The sequence below is a fragment of the Arachis ipaensis genome, chromosome B9, assembly GCF_059453495.1.
Source record: "Arachis ipaensis isolate K30076 ecotype BB chromosome B9, ASM5945349v1, whole genome shotgun sequence".
NCBI classification, from domain to species: domain Eukaryota; kingdom Viridiplantae; phylum Streptophyta; class Magnoliopsida; order Fabales; family Fabaceae; genus Arachis; species Arachis ipaensis.
Window position 1 is genome coordinate 153,348,214 of NC_142444.1, and position 17,184 is coordinate 153,365,397.

At 37.7% G+C, this 17,184-nt stretch overlaps 2 protein-coding genes across 8 annotated transcripts; one reads left to right on the plus strand and one right to left on the minus strand.

The window, feature by feature from the left end:
• The first annotated feature begins 6,616 nt into the window (after positions 1–6,616).
• Positions 6,617–7,969, plus strand: LOC107618173 (alpha/beta-Hydrolases superfamily protein). The gene is made up of 2 exons (XM_016320156.3): positions 6,617–7,201; positions 7,487–7,969. The coding sequence occupies exons 1-2, from the start codon at positions 6,853–6,855 to the stop codon at positions 7,807–7,809; spliced, it is 672 nt and encodes a 223-aa protein (XP_016175642.1). The 5' UTR covers positions 6,617–6,852; the 3' UTR covers positions 7,810–7,969.
• EML3 (Emsy N Terminus (ENT)/ plant Tudor-like domains-containing protein) lies at positions 7,954–12,050 on the minus strand. Of its 7 annotated transcripts, none has more exons than XR_015899940.1 (10): positions 11,864–12,035; positions 10,509–10,714; positions 10,309–10,418; positions 9,977–10,202; positions 9,675–9,863; positions 9,528–9,596; positions 9,091–9,336; positions 8,918–8,986; positions 8,622–8,824; positions 7,954–8,354 (listed from the first exon to the last, which is right to left on the minus strand). XR_015899940.1 is itself a non-coding variant. In XM_016320153.3 (10 exons), exons 1-10 carry the CDS (start codon positions 11,889–11,891, stop codon positions 8,197–8,199), a joined length of 1,365 nt encoding a protein of 454 aa, XP_016175639.1. In that variant the 5' UTR covers positions 11,892–12,050; the 3' UTR covers positions 7,954–8,196. The 7 variants fall into 7 exon arrangements, 6 of the variants coding, with proteins under 6 accessions (XP_016175639.1, XP_088356072.1, XP_088356071.1 ...); XM_016320153.3 differs by having other exon boundaries at positions 8,761–8,824; positions 11,864–12,050; XM_088499946.1 differs by having other exon boundaries at positions 8,761–8,824; positions 10,509–10,708.
• Positions 12,051–17,184: the final 5,134 nt, after the last annotated feature.

The window sequence follows — 17,184 nt, forward strand, 5'->3', positions numbered from 1 at the left end:
GTTTCCCCTAGGTTGGCTCCTATGTGAGTATTTTTTCCTTCCTCTTCGCTGACCTGTATCTCCTCGATTTTTTCTCCTGGCTGTGGTCGTAGCTCTTCTCTAACCCTTGCACCTCCGAGCTCTATTGTGTGGACTTCTCGGCCCTTTCCCCTCAGGTTTAGGCTTTCATTGTAGCATTTTCTTGCCAATTTCTGGTCCCCCCTTACCGTTGCTATCCCCGCTGAGGTCGGGAATTTCATACAAAGGTGGGGAGTGGATACCACCGCTCCGAGTCGATTAAGGGTAGCTCTGCCGATTAAAGCATTATATGCTGACCCTACATCGATGACTATAAAGTCTATACTCAGAGTTTTTGATTTTTCTCCTTTTCCAAAAGTGGTGTGGAGGGGCAAAAATCCTAGTGGCTTTATTGGCGTGTCCCCTAATCCGTACAAGGTGTCAGGGTAGGCTCTTAACTCTTTTTCGTCCAATCCTAGTTTGTCGAAAGCGGGCTTGAAAAGAATGTCCGCTGAGCTTCCTTGGTCTACTAGGGTTCTATGGAGATGGGCATTTGCTAGGATCATAGTTATTACCACTGGATCATCGTGTCCAGGGATTATTCCTTGCCCATCTTCTTTTGTGAATGAAATGGTAGGGAGGTCGGATGATTCTCCTCCGACCTGGTAAACTCTCTTGAGATGCCTTTTGCGAGAGGATTTGGTGAGTCCCCCTCCCGCGAACCCCCCTGAGATCATATGGATATGTCTCTCTGGAGTCTGCGGTGGTGGGTCTCTTCTATCCATATCATCTCGCTTTCTCTTCCCATGACTGTCCGACCTTTCTACGAGATATCTGTCAAGCCGACCTTCTCTAGCCAGCTTTTCTATCACATTTTTACGGTCGTAACAGTCGTTTGTGGAGTGGCCATATATTTTATGGTACTCACAGTAGTCGCTGCAGCTCCCTCCTTTTTTATTTTTAATGGCCCGGGGGGTGGCAGCCTTTCAGTATTACAAATCTCTCTGTATACATCCACTATGGAGACCTTTAGAGGAGTATAAGAGTGATATTTCCTTGGTCTATCGAGACCGAGTTCTTCCTTCTTCTTGGTTTCCCTCTCCCTCTCTTTTGTTGAGGGAGGGTGCCCAGGTCGCCAACTCAGGTCTCTCAGCTTAGCATTTTCCTCCATGTTGATGTACTTTTCAGCTCTTTCCTGCACATCACTTAAAGAGATGGGGTGTCTTTTGGATATGGACTGTGAGAAGGGACCTTCTCTAAGCCCATTGACTAACCCCATTATGACTGCCTCTGTGGGCAGGTCTTGAATCTTTAAACATGCTTTGTTGAACCTTTCCATATAGGCTCGTAAGGATTCTCCGACCTCCTGCTTTATTCCGAGGAGGCTTGGTGCATGTTTTACTTTGTCTTTCTGGATAGAGAACCTCATCAAGAACTTCCTTGAGAGATCTTCAAAACTGGTAACCGACCTCGGGGGGAGGCTGTCGAACCACTTCATCGCCACTTTCGACAAGGTTGTCGGGAAAGCTTTGCATCGCGTAGCATCAGAAGCGTCAGCCAGATACATCCGACTTTTAAAATTGCTCAAATGATGCTTCGGATCAGTGGTTCCGTCATAGAGGTCCATATCGGGGCTTCTAAAGTTTCTCGGAACTTTTGCCCTCATTATGTCCTCACTAAAAGGATCTTCCCACCCTAGGGGCGACTCTTCTCTACCGTCACGGGAGTTCTGACCTTTGAGGGAGGATTCTAACTTTAAGAGTTTTCTTTCTAACTCTTTTCGTCGCTCCATCTCCTCTTTTAGGTTCTTTTCAGTTTCCTTTTGTCGCTCCCGTTCCTGTTCTAACTGTTCGAGGTGACTGTGGACTAACCCCATGAGCTCAGTTGCATGGGATGGTCCCTCTTTCTCTGATTCGCGTCCTTCTGAAGAATTCACCTTCGGATTTTTTATTCCGGAGGTGCCTTCTCTGTGTTGGTCATTGGCTTCCTGGTGAAGGGTCAAGTCTGCCTCATTGTTTCCGGTGTTTAGATTCTCTTGTTCAGAATCTGTCTCTATATGACCCTCTTCAGGGGATCTATCTGCCATCACTGGTTGATCTCTCGGGTCCCCGGCAACGGCGCCAATGTTACGATGGGTAACCGGAGATTAGTGGGTTGGACGGCGTTGGTTGGCCCAAATGTATGGATGAGGAGGATTCCAAGCGGATCTGCAACTCGTTGCCCTCCGTCCGACTTGTGCGTGAGAAAGAATGGGGGGTGGTACCTGCAAAGACACTCCGATGCCTAAGTCAGCAAGAGTGTTAGCAGGTCTAGAGAGTATTGGGACTTAGAGATACCTGAGAAGTGTCAGAGTATTTATAGTGGTGATCCAATAACCACCGTTGGAGTAGTGCCACTTTTTTAGGGTGTTAACCGTCCCTTTATCTTAGGGAAGTTAAGATATGGCTTGTGGAAGTGGGTAGAGAGATTCTAGGGGCAGTTATTAATTCAAGTGAGTGCTTATCTGCCAGCTAACCCTCGTTCCCGACTTCTTTAGAGCAAGTCGTGACGAGTACCGACTTCCTAAGACGAAGATTGGTACTGGGTGAGGTCAACCCCTTGGGGTTGGGCCTTTTTACTTGGATCCTGGGCCTTAGCGTTGGGCCAGGGTATGAACATATATATATATATATATATATATATATATATATATATATATACCATAAAAATTATAACAACCAAAAAATCATGCATGACACAATATTATTGTTTAGGATAAAGTATTAAATTAGTCTCTTACATTTGAGCGTAATTCTGTTTTGATCCTTAAGGTTTAAAGTGTTCTATTTGAATTCAAAAAAGTTTTATTTAGCTTCAATTTAGTCTTACCGTGAGGTCAAAGATAAATAATTAACGAAATGTTCTACATGACAGCAGTATAAGAACAAGGTCGATAATTTGGAGAATAGGTACAAGCTCCAGAGGCACAAAATCAACCGTAGATGCATCAATATATGTATTTAATATTTTTTTAGTTTTATAGAAAATATTTCATTTTAATTATAAGAAAAATGATAAATAAATGTATTAATGCATCTGCGGTTGATTTTGTGCCTCTGGAGATTGTACTTATTCTCTATATTATCGACCTTGTTTTTATACTACTGTTATGTAAGGACATTTTGTTAATTATTTATCTTTGACCTCCGGTGGGACTAAATTGAAGCTAAATGAAACTTTTTTGGATTCAAATAGGACACTTTAAACTTTAAGGACCAAAACAGAATTATGCCCAAACGTAATGGACCAATTTAGTACTTTACCCTATTATTTATTTTGACTACTAAGTTGGATGTAAATTAGAGAATGTCATGATTGAGTTTTTTCTTGTTGTTTAATTTTTGTATAATTTTTTTATTTGTTTTCTTTTTAAAAGATTTATTAGAGATTGAATTCTTGATATTTTAATATAAAATTTTGATATTATGTTATCACTACAAGAAAATAGCTCTATTGCCACGCTTTTAAAGCGTGGGGAAAATTTGAAAAAGCATGACGATAGATTTTCACCACGCTTTTTGAGCTACCGTCACGCTTTTGAAAGGGTTACGTCTGTAAGGGTGGCGGTTGCTCTATTGTCACGCTTTTTACAAATTGCCACATCTAAAGTATGGCCGTAGGTGGGAGATATGGCTACGCTTTTAAAGCATTCGTATGTGGAGAATAGGGCCACGCTTTTAAAAGCGTCGCAATAGAGGAGATGTGACCACGCTTTATACGGGTGGCAATAGAGGAGATATGGCCACGTTTTAAAAGCGTGGCAATAGATAAAGATATGGCCACACTTGAAAAGTATGGCAATAAACAAAGATACGGCCATATGGCAATACTTTTAAAGCGTGGCTATAAAGATGGTCAGTAACCTAATTATTCTTTTTAATCTTCGTAATAAAACCTTACAAAAATTTATAATAATTTTATAATTTAGTCAATGACCAATAATTTTAAATCAACTAATCCAACTTTTATAAAATTGTCACCAAAATAAATGTGTGATCACATAACAACATACTCTAACAAAATGCCAAAAATTAATTATCTATTTATCTAGACATGTCTGAAAAAGTAGATAATTAATTTTTTCGTTGTTACAAATATAATTTAATGAAAGTTGTTACATATCTTTTTCACGGTTATACGTTGCGTCTTTCTTATATGTAGAGGCGAATATAATCCACTTAATTTGGTTGTTCAATTGTCAATTTTATATACAGTCTATCATATTATATGAGATGAAGATTGTACTACATACAATCAGCAATGTATTAGTACCTCACATGATTGATCTATATGTTTTATGGGTGATGTTTCTTGTTGCATTGGACAACTGATTTTGATGATAAAATAACATAATGTTTTGAAAATATTAAAAGAAAGGTTTAACATGTATATCTTAAGAATATATATTAAAATTATCAAAAAAAAATTTAAAATCGATCATTTTTAATAATTTTGGTTAATATTTGATTAATATAAATATTAAATTATTTTTAATAAATAAATTTTATTAATTTATGTGTGAAAATTTTAATATGAGTACAATATTCTATTAATTTATATATGTAAATTCTGATAAATATAGGTATAAATTATGTATTTTTTATATATAAATTTCTGTAAATATGAATATAAATTATTACTGACTAAATATTAGTCTAAAATGATAATATTTACTAATCATATAATATTGTTAATATTATTGAAATAAAAAAATTTATTAATAATAAATATAGAATAAATATATTGAAAATGAAATTTTATTAATTTCAATGATAAAATAATCTAATGTTTTAAAAATATTAAAATAAATATTTAGTTAACAAATGTTTTAATAATATATATTAAAATTATTATTAATAAATTTTTAAAATTTTTATTTTAATAAATATAGAACAAATATATTAAAAATTAAATTTTACATTTTTTATAAAAGTTTTTTAATTAATAACTTTACGTGCTCTTAAAATATATTAGCCAAACCCTTAAAATAAAAGGAAAGAGATGCGATTTAATCAGGGGAGAAGTTACACAAAACAGGGGAGGCAGTGGTTTCCCAAAAGAAAAATATTTTTTTATAAAAAAAAAAGAATGGCCCCCTCAAATTAAAAATGTATGGCCTCCCCCACTCTTTAGACTCTATGGATTTAATTTAGACTATGGACTAATTGTAATTTTAAGTAAAAAAAAAAGAAAGAAAAAACCTAATAAATCATGTAGTATTTGATGTACAATTGTACATGTTTATTATTTGTAAATTGAATCAAAAATTAAAAATCTCTTTTTTCTTTTCTCTTTTTTAGTGTCACTCTCTAAGTCTGACCTAAAAAGAAACAAAGAGTCATTCACTTATTTTTCTCTTCTCGTTATCTCTGTAAGTTTTTTATTTTTTATTTTTTATTTTTTGTGAATCTTACTTTAATTAGTTCATATTAATATCCCCATCTTCCTTTTCTTTTGATTTGGCTTGTAATTGTTATTTGTTAAGAAGTTAAGTTTCATTTTTTTTTTAATCTATACAACAATGTTATACCGTGAAAGGACATAGAGTCTATCATTGAAAAATAAAGAACAATGAGAATTGTAAAGGTTATACTATTATCATAAATTTTTATTAAAATATATTAATATATATTAAAATTCAAAGTTTGTTATTTTTCTAAAAAGTTTAATTCATAACTTTAGCCTTTGCCCTTAAGTTAATGTATTTGTTTAGTTTATAATTTTATAATAGTAATTTAGATTTTTGAAAAAAAATTAAAGATGATAGTTGTAGCTACTTTCTATATGAATTTAATAATAAATGACTTTAAATTAAAAAAGAATCGTCAAACCCAATTGTCTATATAAATTACAAATTTTAATTTATTTCAATTCTAGTAATATTGTTATTGATTTTTCTATTACATAAGTTATAGTTGTGATTTAAATTATTTAAATGAAGCATATATACATTTTATTAATAATTTGTTATAATTTTACAGAAAACATCTAAAAAAGAATTGAATAATATTTATAGATTTTAAATGTAATAATCTATCTTTATAATATTTAAAGTTAATTTTAAAATATTTGTATTTAATTATTTTAATATATAATATATTTAATTATCTTATAAAGAATAAGTTTAAGTCTTAATTATTATTTTAAATTAATTTTTTAATATATTTTTTAATTATTTTTTATTAAAATAAAAAACAAAACAAAAAAATCCTGGCCCCCGCAAAATATTACCTAGCTTCGCCCTTGGTCTAATAATGACATCTATATTTCTCTGAGCACAAAAGCAATTTCCACTACTCAATCAATCCAACTACCAACCGAAAATGGAAAATGAATGAAAAAAATTGAGTGCTTAGAAACCATTGGCTCAAAGGTTACCAGTTGTTCGATTAACTTGCAGGGAAGGGAGCTATTATATGCAAAAATGACCATGATTTAGTTCTTCTATAAGGATCCATACCTTGTAAATTGTGACCAAAGAATAGGTATTGTTGCCTATTTAAAAACATTGTATATTATTACATTAATAAAAATAAATATTTTAAAATTTATGATTTAAATACATAAATTTAATTGAAGCATCAAAATTAAAGTCAGTTAATAATATTCATGTAAACTACTACTTTTCGGTGAAAGCAGAGGATGGAAGAAGAAGAAGAAAGTGGAGGAGGTGGTGAATAAATGAGTGTGACCCAAAACCATTAAAGCAAGCAAGCAATAAGTGTAACTAACCCCTCAAAATTGATCAAGTTTCCAAAACAGTAACAGTTGAAGCTCACGACTGAGTGAGGAGCAAGAATAGAAAGAAAAAAAGTAATGTCGAACTACACAGTGGAGTCATTCATGGTGGATTCCACAGATGGGGTCAAGCTCCGCACGCGCCTCTTCAAACCGTCAGAGGGACACGGATCCCCAACCATGGCCATCGTGCTCGTTCACCCATACTCCGTCTTGGGTGGTTCGCAGGGCCTCCTCAAGGGGATCGCCTCCGGTTTGGCCGAAAACGGTTACGTCGCCGTCACCTTCGACATGAGAGGCGTCGGCAGGTCTACTGGCAGAGCTTCTCTCACCGGCTTCTCCGAAGTTAACGACGTCGTTTCCGTCTCTAATTGGGTCTCCGACCACCTCTCTCTCCGCAAGATCCTCTTGGTTGGTTCTTCCGCCGGTCAGCATCCTTTCAGATCTCTTCAATTCATCGTTTTCATTATCCTCAATGGAATCTTTTTGCTCCCTAGGGTTTCATATAAGTGATTTCATGTGTTTCTGTCACCGATCCAAAGGTCTAGAATTTGATATTGTTGAACCCAAAAGAAAAATGAATTTTAGCATAAAAGCAAAAACATAAAGAAAAGAAAGGAAGCTTATGCACAAAAAATTGATGCAAATTCAAAAGAGCTTCTGCCTGAGGGCATGACAAATTGACACTTGTTTTGTATTTTTGTTATTGAAGGTGCTCCTATTGCTGGCTCCGCTGTTGATAAGATAGAACAAGTCATTGGTTATGTAAGCATTGGTTACCCATTTGGAATCACTGCATCAATCCTGTTTGGAAGACACCACAAAGCCATTATACAGTCCCAGAAACCAAAACTCTTCATTATGGGAACACAGGATGGATTCACCAGTGTCAAGCAGCTCAGAAATAAGCTTAGTTCTGCCGCCGGTCGCGTCGAAATGCACCTCATCGATGGAGTTGGCCATTTCCAAATGGAAGGGCCTGCTTATGATGCTCAGATGGTTGATCTCATTGTCAAATTCGCTGCATCATTATAGAACCCAAACAGTTTGATTTCTATTGCTGTGTGTGAATTGATTGGGATTAGTTTATTATTGTACATAAACCTATAACTTGATGGATCTGCAGATTAGACTGTTAATTTGTGTTGTCTTGTGTGTCAATCTTCTTAATGAATGAAATTCAGATCAAGCACAAGAACCATCCTTTCCTTTCAAGTTTAATAATTTACAGGTTATACATATGCCATGTTTCAGTAGATTTACATACATATGATGTTTCACTAGATTGGAGCCAATTCTAATGGCAAAAAGCTACACTAGTAAACAAGGTAAAATAAGATACATGCACATCATGCAAAAGAAACGGTTGCATATTGAACATTACAGTGGTAAGGTAAAAGGCCCTGCAGCCCCCTGCTTAAGTCATCTATAATGGCTGTCTTCACGTGGGTGAGCAGACGAAGCACTGCCATCTGTTGGCAACTTGCCAACAGAAACACCACCCAAATGATTATGCTTTCGCTTCTTCCGCCCTATTTCCCGATCTGTGGACTGTACTTGGGAAAATGGAGGCTCTCCATCTGGTTTAAAGCAACAGAGTTGAAGGAACAAAAGTGTCTTATAATCAACAAGTTAAACATTCTTGCTGGTTATACTACATAATGGATAGAGGATCAGAATAAGACAAGACATGGTGCCGGAGAAGTATTTGAAGAGGGAATTAGAAAGTTATAGTCTATATACAGAACAAAGGGTTAAAAAACATGTTCACATCCTTGTATTTCGCCAGCATATTATGCTAACCTCAACTACTATGTTGGCTGGCGGTTGTAACAGTTATAACTTACAAGAGAAAAAGAGGGTGCCTCCATGGTTTTGCTGGCTTTCTTGCAATACCCGATCATTAAGATACAACAGATTTGGTGAAACACCGACTTCCATTCAATTCTACATTAAAAATTTTCTAGTTACTTTAGTTATTATTACCACTTTCACCGTCAGATGCATCCCCGAGCCTGGCAATTGCATTAACAAGAGCCTGTTCATGTTCCTGCGTTTCAACAGTTGAACCATCAAATTTGATGATGAGTTAAAGATGATAAATGCAGGCCATTCAGAAAACATGCTATAACTATATACTGACTTTGAGCATTTTCTTTGCTTTCTCCATATCTACCGGATCCGGATGATTGGCGCTAAAAATCTTTTCAACCTGCTTTGGTTTCATTTTATCAGGTAATAATGAGCCAAAATATTTGTATCTTGAAAAAAGAAAGGAAAAAAAATTCGTGAATGCCCTAATGCATATGCTAATACCTCCTTGATAAGGGTATCTGTGTGGAGTAACTCAATATCACTTGTAGGTTTCCTCCTGCTCCCATTTGTTTGTGATGAAATGAAATTTTTCTTAAGAACCTTTGTCATTCCCCTACCTCTCCCAACAACTGTAACGGCACCACCACGAGATACAGACTTCTTTATCCCTCTACCTGGACCAGCCCGAACACCTCTTTGGGATATTCCAGGATCTTCACCTTCCCATCGAATATCTTTAGGAGATATCTAGCATATCAGATAGATAATTAATAACAAGAATCGAATGCAATTGAGTGAGTGATAATCAACAACAGACAAACTCTTAAAATAAATTCAAACAAGTGATATAATGATATTTGATACAGATGGGAACAGAAAGTGGATCTATGAAAATAGAAGGATTTCTTCATATTATCAAGATCTCACAGTTAAACAACCTCTTTTAGATTGACCCATTCCCAGGTCTCATTTCTTGCATTCATATCATAGACCAAGGCATGCCGACCCTGTCAAATATTTAAGTGGAACGATTAACTGAGGTTCATGTTTTACTTCCATTTTTTTAAAGTATACAATAAACAAACCTCGGATGCATTATAATCAGTAATAACAGCTTCGTAGAAGTGGTTGTCATCAGGCCACCTTGTCCAAACCTTCCTTCCGATCATAGGATCATAAGAGGTTGCTTCAGGAGGCTGATTTGTTGCGAAGGCACCTGAACAACCCCCCCGATTAGTGACCTGGCTTCTGCTAGCAAGACCTGTAGAAGGTAACTGTAGGGACTTCATTAAGAAATAACTAATCAATTAATTCCTTCTACTGATTGAGAAAAGACAAAAAGGAACAGAAACATGTAATTTTGATACTCCAATATGAAAATACTTACTGATTTTGGCTTTTTAGTCTTTCCTCCTGATGGAGGTCCTTGCCTCGCCGTGGATGACGATGGTTGAACTATTGGTGATGGTGCACCCAATGATAACGAAGCTACAGATTGTGAAGTTTTTTGTTTCTTATGAGGAGCAGAAACAGTAGGGCTGGGTATGTGGTCGTGAACTGGTTGAGAAGTATTTACTGCGCCTGGTTGGAGTCCACTTGTCTTTCTCCACTCCCTAACAGCACAATAGGTTACACCCCAGATTGGAATGCAGAACTAACCATGTTTTGTTCAATGGTATACAGAAACTGTGCAGAAGGCATGACAAAACATAATATGACCTTATCTCGCGGATGATGTCATCGGCGTTGACCCTGGATAGAAGTTCTCTGTGTTCTTCATCTGATACACGGAGCTCCTTCCTAAGCTCTGTAATTAAACTTTCTTTTTCCTGAAGTGCATATGTACAAAGACAAGAACCTTTAATCCTATCTAACACAATCCATAGGAAACAAAGCTAACGAATAAAAAGCATGCATACCCAAGTAATTGCATCAGATTGAGCTTTAAAAGCCCGCAGAACAGAGGTGTATGCTTCTTGCTCAATGTTGTGGATTTGGGTTTCCATGTCATTTTGCACCCTAGGAAATGGACCAGAACCTACAGCTGCTAATCTGCCGTTTCCGGTTGCATGATCTGCTTGTTTGAATTTGTTTCGATGGGAAGGAGGAAAATCATCATCTGTTCCTGCAGGCATTTAAGACATTGGAGATTAATATGCTAGTAACCTCTTTAATACTAAAATCCATACGGCATAGTCAAAACGGGATAAAAATTCATCTATGATGCCGATTCTCATATCTGAAATATTCACCTAAACTTTTCTTTTGATATTTAATTTTATCATGCAAACAGATGAAAACAGAGCATAAAACTGACATGGTTTCTAATTTCCATTTTGCACATCAATTATGACTATGGACATCAAGGAGGACTGATGCTGAATAGAAAATCTTTGGATTTACAACGAGTATATCATAGTTTGTGTTATTAATTGGACATGGTGCATGCAATGCTTTCCACTTCAAAGATTATACTTTCCACTCTTTGCAATCTAATTTTACAGTAATTTTCCTATGACAATACCCGTTTCGTTCACTTGATGACAGATTTCAAGGACAAAGCAAAGCAAGTACATGCTTTTTGCTTTTTATTTCTTATTCTTGCTTCTTTGGATGAGTTTTCTGTGAAAGAATGTGAAATGCTCAAAAACACATAAGTGACAAGAAAAATACCATAAAGCACCAATAATGTTCATTTCTAGGATTCAGGACCCATCATTTGTGGCACAAAACAAATCTCTTAACTCAATACCTTAATCAGTCTGTAAGACAAAAAATCAGGTTTAGCAAAAAGAACACAGATTGCTAGCCAAATACACAGGTCTACATTAAATGTTCACTTATCAATTTCTAGTCATGATTTATTCAAACACATCCATCCCCACAAAGCAGCTGCAATTATTAATCTAAATATGGAGTTAAAATCATCTTAAATGGTAAAAGCCCACAATGTGGCAGTTTCTAGGAACAAAGCATCAACTTGCAAGTTGCAACAATAACAGCAGCAATCCGAAAAGGGTTTCTTCATGAATTAGAGAGTTGATATTTCAGTCCAGTACCACTATAGTAACTAAACAAAGCTCAAATAATCTAAAAATAATGAAAATAAAAATAAATTAAAGTAAGAATATAATTCATCAGAATTCAGAAGCAATCCACTGCCCATAAAGGCCAAAGTCTCCAGGAACAACACACATTACAAGCACTAAGAAAACATTAAAAATCGAGAAAGAAAACAGGGAAGAAAAAAGATGAAATTTTTGGAATGACCCACCACTGCTATCGGAGCGATCAAATTCCATTGAGGTCCACGAGCGTCAAAATTGAGAGAAGCTCGTCGGTCTTCGGCGATTGAAAGGAGACCCAATTTGAATTGAAGGTTTGGAGGCCAATGGATCTTGCTCAACGCTTTCAGGCCAGTGCTTTCGAACACGTCAGCTTTGCAATTTTTCAACTTCTTTGGGGAAATTTTTTAATTTTACTATAATGTAGGGGCATTAGAAGATAAATATCTGCTTTTTTATTTTTTGGAAAATTACTGTACAGAATTGTTTGGAAAAGTTGATTTTTAAAAAGGATTTTTTTTTTATATCAAAATTGTTAAGAATGATTTATGTAGTATGTCTCTTAAGAAAAATACCAAAAAAGTATAAATTAGAAAGAAAATACTATCTGAGTAATTTGCTCTTAACAGATTGGGCTTGTAAGGTTGGCCCAAGGTTCAGATGCAGTGGACTCTGACTTGGTTCGCGTCTGGGAGCCGCCGTCCGACTTGTGTGTAAGAAGAAATAGGGAGTGGTGCCTGCAAAGACATTTCGATGCATAAGTCAGCAAAGGGATAGACAGGTTTAGAGAGTATTGGAACTTAGAGATACCTGAAGGGTGTAAGTGTATTTGTAGTGGTGAACCAATAGCTACCGTTGGAGTAGTTCCACCTTTTAAGGTGGATAACCGTCCTTTTATCTTAGGGAAGTTGAGATATGTCTCCTGGAAGTGGGTTGAGAGATTTTAGGGGCAGTTACTTATTTGAATAAGTCTGTCAACTATCCTTCAACCCCGACTTCTTTGGAGTGGAGTCTATATTCGATCCGACCTCTTATAAGGAAGTTGGTGGATAGTGAAGGCCAATCTTTGGATTGGGCCTTTTTGGCTTATTTGGACTTGGGCCCTAGTATTGGGTCAGGGTATGAACAGTGCCTCTACTCGAGTCCGGTCTCTTTCACTTATGAGTTGGATTCGAGTATTTGAACTCAGGCTTGTAGCCGACGAGATTTTGAGAACCGACATGATTTAAATTTCTCAACAGTTACGTCTAATCAAACGTCGCATCTGTTACGGGTCTCGCATTTACTCCTGGGAGCAGTTACATTGGTAACGGCGCATTTCTTTAATGATTGCGTCGATTTTTACCAAGTTGCTCCTAGCGTGTTTATAAATGTTTTTCCCTCTCTTTTCTTTGTTTTCTTTTGCCTTCAAAAACTTCCTGCTTACATTCTCTGTTTCTTTCAAAGGAAGAAACTTTCTAGTCTTTCCTTTTTTGGAGTGCTCTGCTGCTGTTTGTATTCGTTTTTCTTTGCGCTTATCAATAAAGGTTAGTCTCTTCTTCTTCTTCTTCCCCTCTTTGTTTATTTGATGCTTTATTTTGCACATTGGAAGAGTTTTTGCATGTTCGTAGCGAGTCTGTCTGTAGATCTAGTGACTCTGTTTTATTGAGGGACTACTTTGTTATTTTAGAGACCCTATTTTTGATATTTTTTCCGTTTTTTTTTGTAGGTCTCGTTGTCTTTTTAGTTTTTATCTACTTCTTTTTACTGGAAAATATGACTTCTCACGTTTCTGAGTGAGTAGACGTTACAGTTCTTGGGGAGGAACCCTTAGTAGACATAGACTACATCACCGACTTCCGTACCCACCATAGGATCTGTGACTCTGATGATGATGAGCCCAAGTATGAGTTGATTGCCTCGGGTCCTGAAGACCGGGTTTGTTTTGGGAAGGCTGCCGATGCTGACCCTCATTTCTTTTTTATGTATGAATGTCTTTTTACCCGCTTAGGGGTCCTTCTGCCTTTTTCCGACTTTGAACTAAGCGTGCTATGTCATTGCCAAATTGCTCCTATCCAACTTCACCCCAACTCTTGGGGTTTCATGAAAATTTATCAGCTTGTTAGTCGAGAGATGGATTTTTCAACCTCTTTGAGGATCTTTTTCTATCTTTTCCATATGACCAAGCTCTTTAGTGGGCAAAATAACAAGCAACAGTGGATCTCTTTTCCGGGTCATTCAAGGTCGGAAGGTTTTTTCTATGTTTGACGAATCTTTTCATGATTTCAAGAATTTCTTTTTTAAAGTCCAAACTGTAGAGGGTTACCATCCATTTTTCCTTGATGAGAACTCCAACCCCCGATTTCCTCTTTACTGGCTAGAGGCCTCTCCAGTGGAGAAATATGGCCTGGAAGATTTTGGATGAGGTAGAGGAGGCTATCGTGGGGTTTTTCCGAGATGATTGGGGAAGGGCCCCCTATTTGGATACTAAAAAATTTCTGTTGGGATCTCCAAGCTTTGTGTGGACCCAATTAGGTAGCTTTCGCTTTTTCTTTTTGTTGTTTTTTGGTAACTTTCGACTTGTAGTCTGACTCTTTGTTTTCTTCTTTTCAGAGATGGTGAAGAAAGGTTCCAGCGTCTCCTACCAGAAGGTTCATGATGCCAAGAGAAGGTCGCGGGCACGTGTTGATGCCGCGAGGGCTGCTGGCGCTCCTCCTCCTCGTGATCTAGGGACCTCTTCGCGTCCTATTATGGTAACTTCTACGTCTGCTTCTTCTCTTCCTTCCCCCATCCGACCTTCCCCTGAACCCGAGAAGAAGAAGCACAAGACTTTAGAGTTTGGCTCTTCTCTTTCTGGGGAGACTAATTTTGATGGTCCCAAATTCATTCGAAATCACATCTTTCCCCATACTCGAATTAATATGGATGATGCTTCTGTTCGAAACCATCTTAATATCATGGTTCATGGGAGTGTTCGGACTGCTGGGGTATGCACAAAACTTCTTGACATTTTGGACCAAACTCCCCTCAGCTCTTTGGGTTCTACCCGAAAGGTTGAGGAGTTGGAGGGGAGGATTGGCTTCTATCAAAAGGAAGAGAAGAGGCTCTAGGGGGAAGTTACCTGGTTGAAGGAGGAGAGGTCCCGACTTCAGGAGAGGGAGAAGAAGTTGATGGCCCAGTGTGCTATGGCAGAGGGCCTTAAGGAGATGGCGGAGCAGAATTATGTAAGGGTCTTTTTCGAGAACATTGATCTCCAGCGGGAGCTGGAGAGAGGTCGGGAGGCTTATTAGGATTTAGAGGACTCCGTGGCGGAGAGCTCGGAGGAGGCCTGGAGAATTTTCAAAGAGCAGGTCGGAGTCATTGCTCCTGGCCTGGATCTTTTCCCTCTTGATCGTGATAAGATTGTTGTGGATGGGGCTATTGTTTCTCCTCTCCGACGTGAGACGTTTTCTGAGCTGAAGACCCGTGGACAAAGACTTGTAGAATATCCTCTTTGTGAGGATCAACTGGAGGGATCTCAGCCGACGTCTTCAAAGGTTCCGATCCCTGCTGCTGAAGAGACTGCTATGTCCTCCCCTGCCGCTGATCCGACTTCTCTTCCTTCTGGTGACCTTTAATTTTCCTTCTTCTAATTGATTCGAGCTATTTGGGGTCCGGCTTGTGGGCCCCCTTTTTTGAACAATTTATGTTTTTATTGTTGTTGTGGTTGACTCTTCTGGCCTTTTGGCCGTTAACAAAAAATGCGTTTTAATGTTTGCCCTTTTTGGATAAGGGCTTTAAGGTATGTTTGGTGCGTGCATGCTTTCTGCAATTTCTCTTCTGTTATTTTTTTTTTAAAAAACCCTTTTTGATCTTTTTGTTTTAGAAAAATCTTTTATCTTGGCAGGCTGTGTTTTGTCTAAGTTATTTGGTTTTTTTAAAGACTTGAGACAGCTTCTGCCTTTGATTTTTGATGGGTTTTCTTGTCTCTTTTTTGTATTACTTGTACTCAATTTTCGTTTATTGAGTTTCTGTAATTTAGGTTATTTTTGTGATGCATTTCTATTTTCTCGGTTCTTCCGACCAAGTAGTCATTTTTAAGTTTTGGAATCCCGAGTTATTATGATCGACCGTGTAACTTCTTTACACCGACTTGTACCTCGTCGTTTTATCCTGCCGACCACTTAGGTCGGGCATGGAATTTTTACATTTTATCAAGTTTAAGTTGGTGCGTTTCGTAGGATAATGATAACGAGAAATGGAATATATAAAGAGATATAGTAAAAAGATATTTATTCATTTTGATGAAGGTACTTTTTTGCTACTAGGGGAGTTTTTAAGACTTATACTTCCCCTCCTCCACTTTGATGCCTCGTTAATACCCTCTTCAGGAAAATCCTTTTTGGGAAAAAACCATGAAGTCGGAAAAAAGCGTACACCAGGAATTGGAGTTTGCTTTTAACTATAGTACCTTTTCATATTAGAAGCATGCCACGACCTTGGTAGCTCGGTACCGTTCAAGTCGGTTACCTTGTAGTATCCCTTTCCTAAGACTTCACTTATCTTGTATGGCCCTTTCCAATTAGCAGCGAGCTTTCCTTCTCCCGGCTTGTTGACTCCGATGTCGTTTTTGATTAAAACTAAGTCTTCTGGGACGAAGCTTCTTCGGATGACTTTCTTATTATATCTATTTGTCATCCTTTGCTTTAACGCTGCTTCTCTTATCTGGGCTTGTTCTTGGACTTCAGAAAGTAGCTCGAGCTCCTCTTTGTGCCCCTGTATGTTGCTAACCTCATCGTAGAAGCTCACCCTTGGACTTTGCTCGTTGACTTCGACTGGTATCATGGCTTCTATGCCATAAGCAAGTCGGAAGGATGTTTCTCCTGTGGCAGACTGAGGTGTGGTCCGGTAAGCCCATAGCACTTGAGGGAGTTCTTCAGCTCATGCTCCATTTGCATCTTGTAACATTTTCTTCAACCCAACCAGTATGACTTTGTTAGCTGCTTCAACTTGCCCGTTTGCTTGCGGGTGCTCTACCGAGGTGAACTGATGCTTGATCTTCATACTGGCTACTAGGTTTCTAAAGGTGGAGTCGGTGAACTGAGTCCCATTATCAATAGTAATGGAGTGAGGGACTCCATACCTTGTGATAATGTTCTTGTAGAGGAACCTCCGACTTCTTTGGGCTGTGATGGTGGCTAATGGCCCTGCTTCGATCCACTTCGTGAAGTAGTCTACTCCCACTATTAGATATTTTACTTGTCCAGATGCTTGGAGAAAGGGTCCCAATAGGTCCAATCTCCATTTTGCAAAAGGCCATGGAGAAGTTATGCTAATGAGTTCCTCGAGGGGAGCGACGTGGAAGTTTGCATGCATTTGACATGGCTGACACTTCTTTACAAATTCGGTGGCATCTTTCTGCAAGGTCGGCCAGTAGAACCCGACTCGTATGACTTTTCTAGCCAAGGACCTTGCTCCGAGATGGTTTCCACAGATGCCATTATGGACCTCTTCTAAGACTTCTGTTGTCCTTGAGGTAGGGACGCACTTTAATAATGGTGTGGATATCCCT

Excerpts from the sequence above, each read along its gene's own strand:
- LOC107618173 (XM_016320156.3), top strand. The coding sequence starts at position 6,853 with ATGTCGAACTACACAGTGGAGTCATTCATGGTGGATTCCACAGATGGG. Across the intron at positions 7,202-7,486 it reads CTTGGTTGGTTCTTCCGCCG|GTGCTCCTATTGCTGGCTCC; the intron begins GTCAGCATCCTT and ends TTGTTATTGAAG.
- EML3 (XM_088499944.1), bottom strand. The coding sequence starts at position 11,891 with ATGGAATTTGATCGCTCCGATAGCAGTG. Across the intron at positions 10,715-11,863 it reads TGATCGCTCCGATAGCAGTG|GAACAGATGATGATTTTCCT; the intron begins GTGGGTCATTCC and ends AAATGCCTGCAG. Across the intron at positions 10,419-10,508 it reads AATCTGATGCAATTACTTGG|GAAAAAGAAAGTTTAATTAC; the intron begins GTATGCATGCTT and ends TATGCACTTCAG.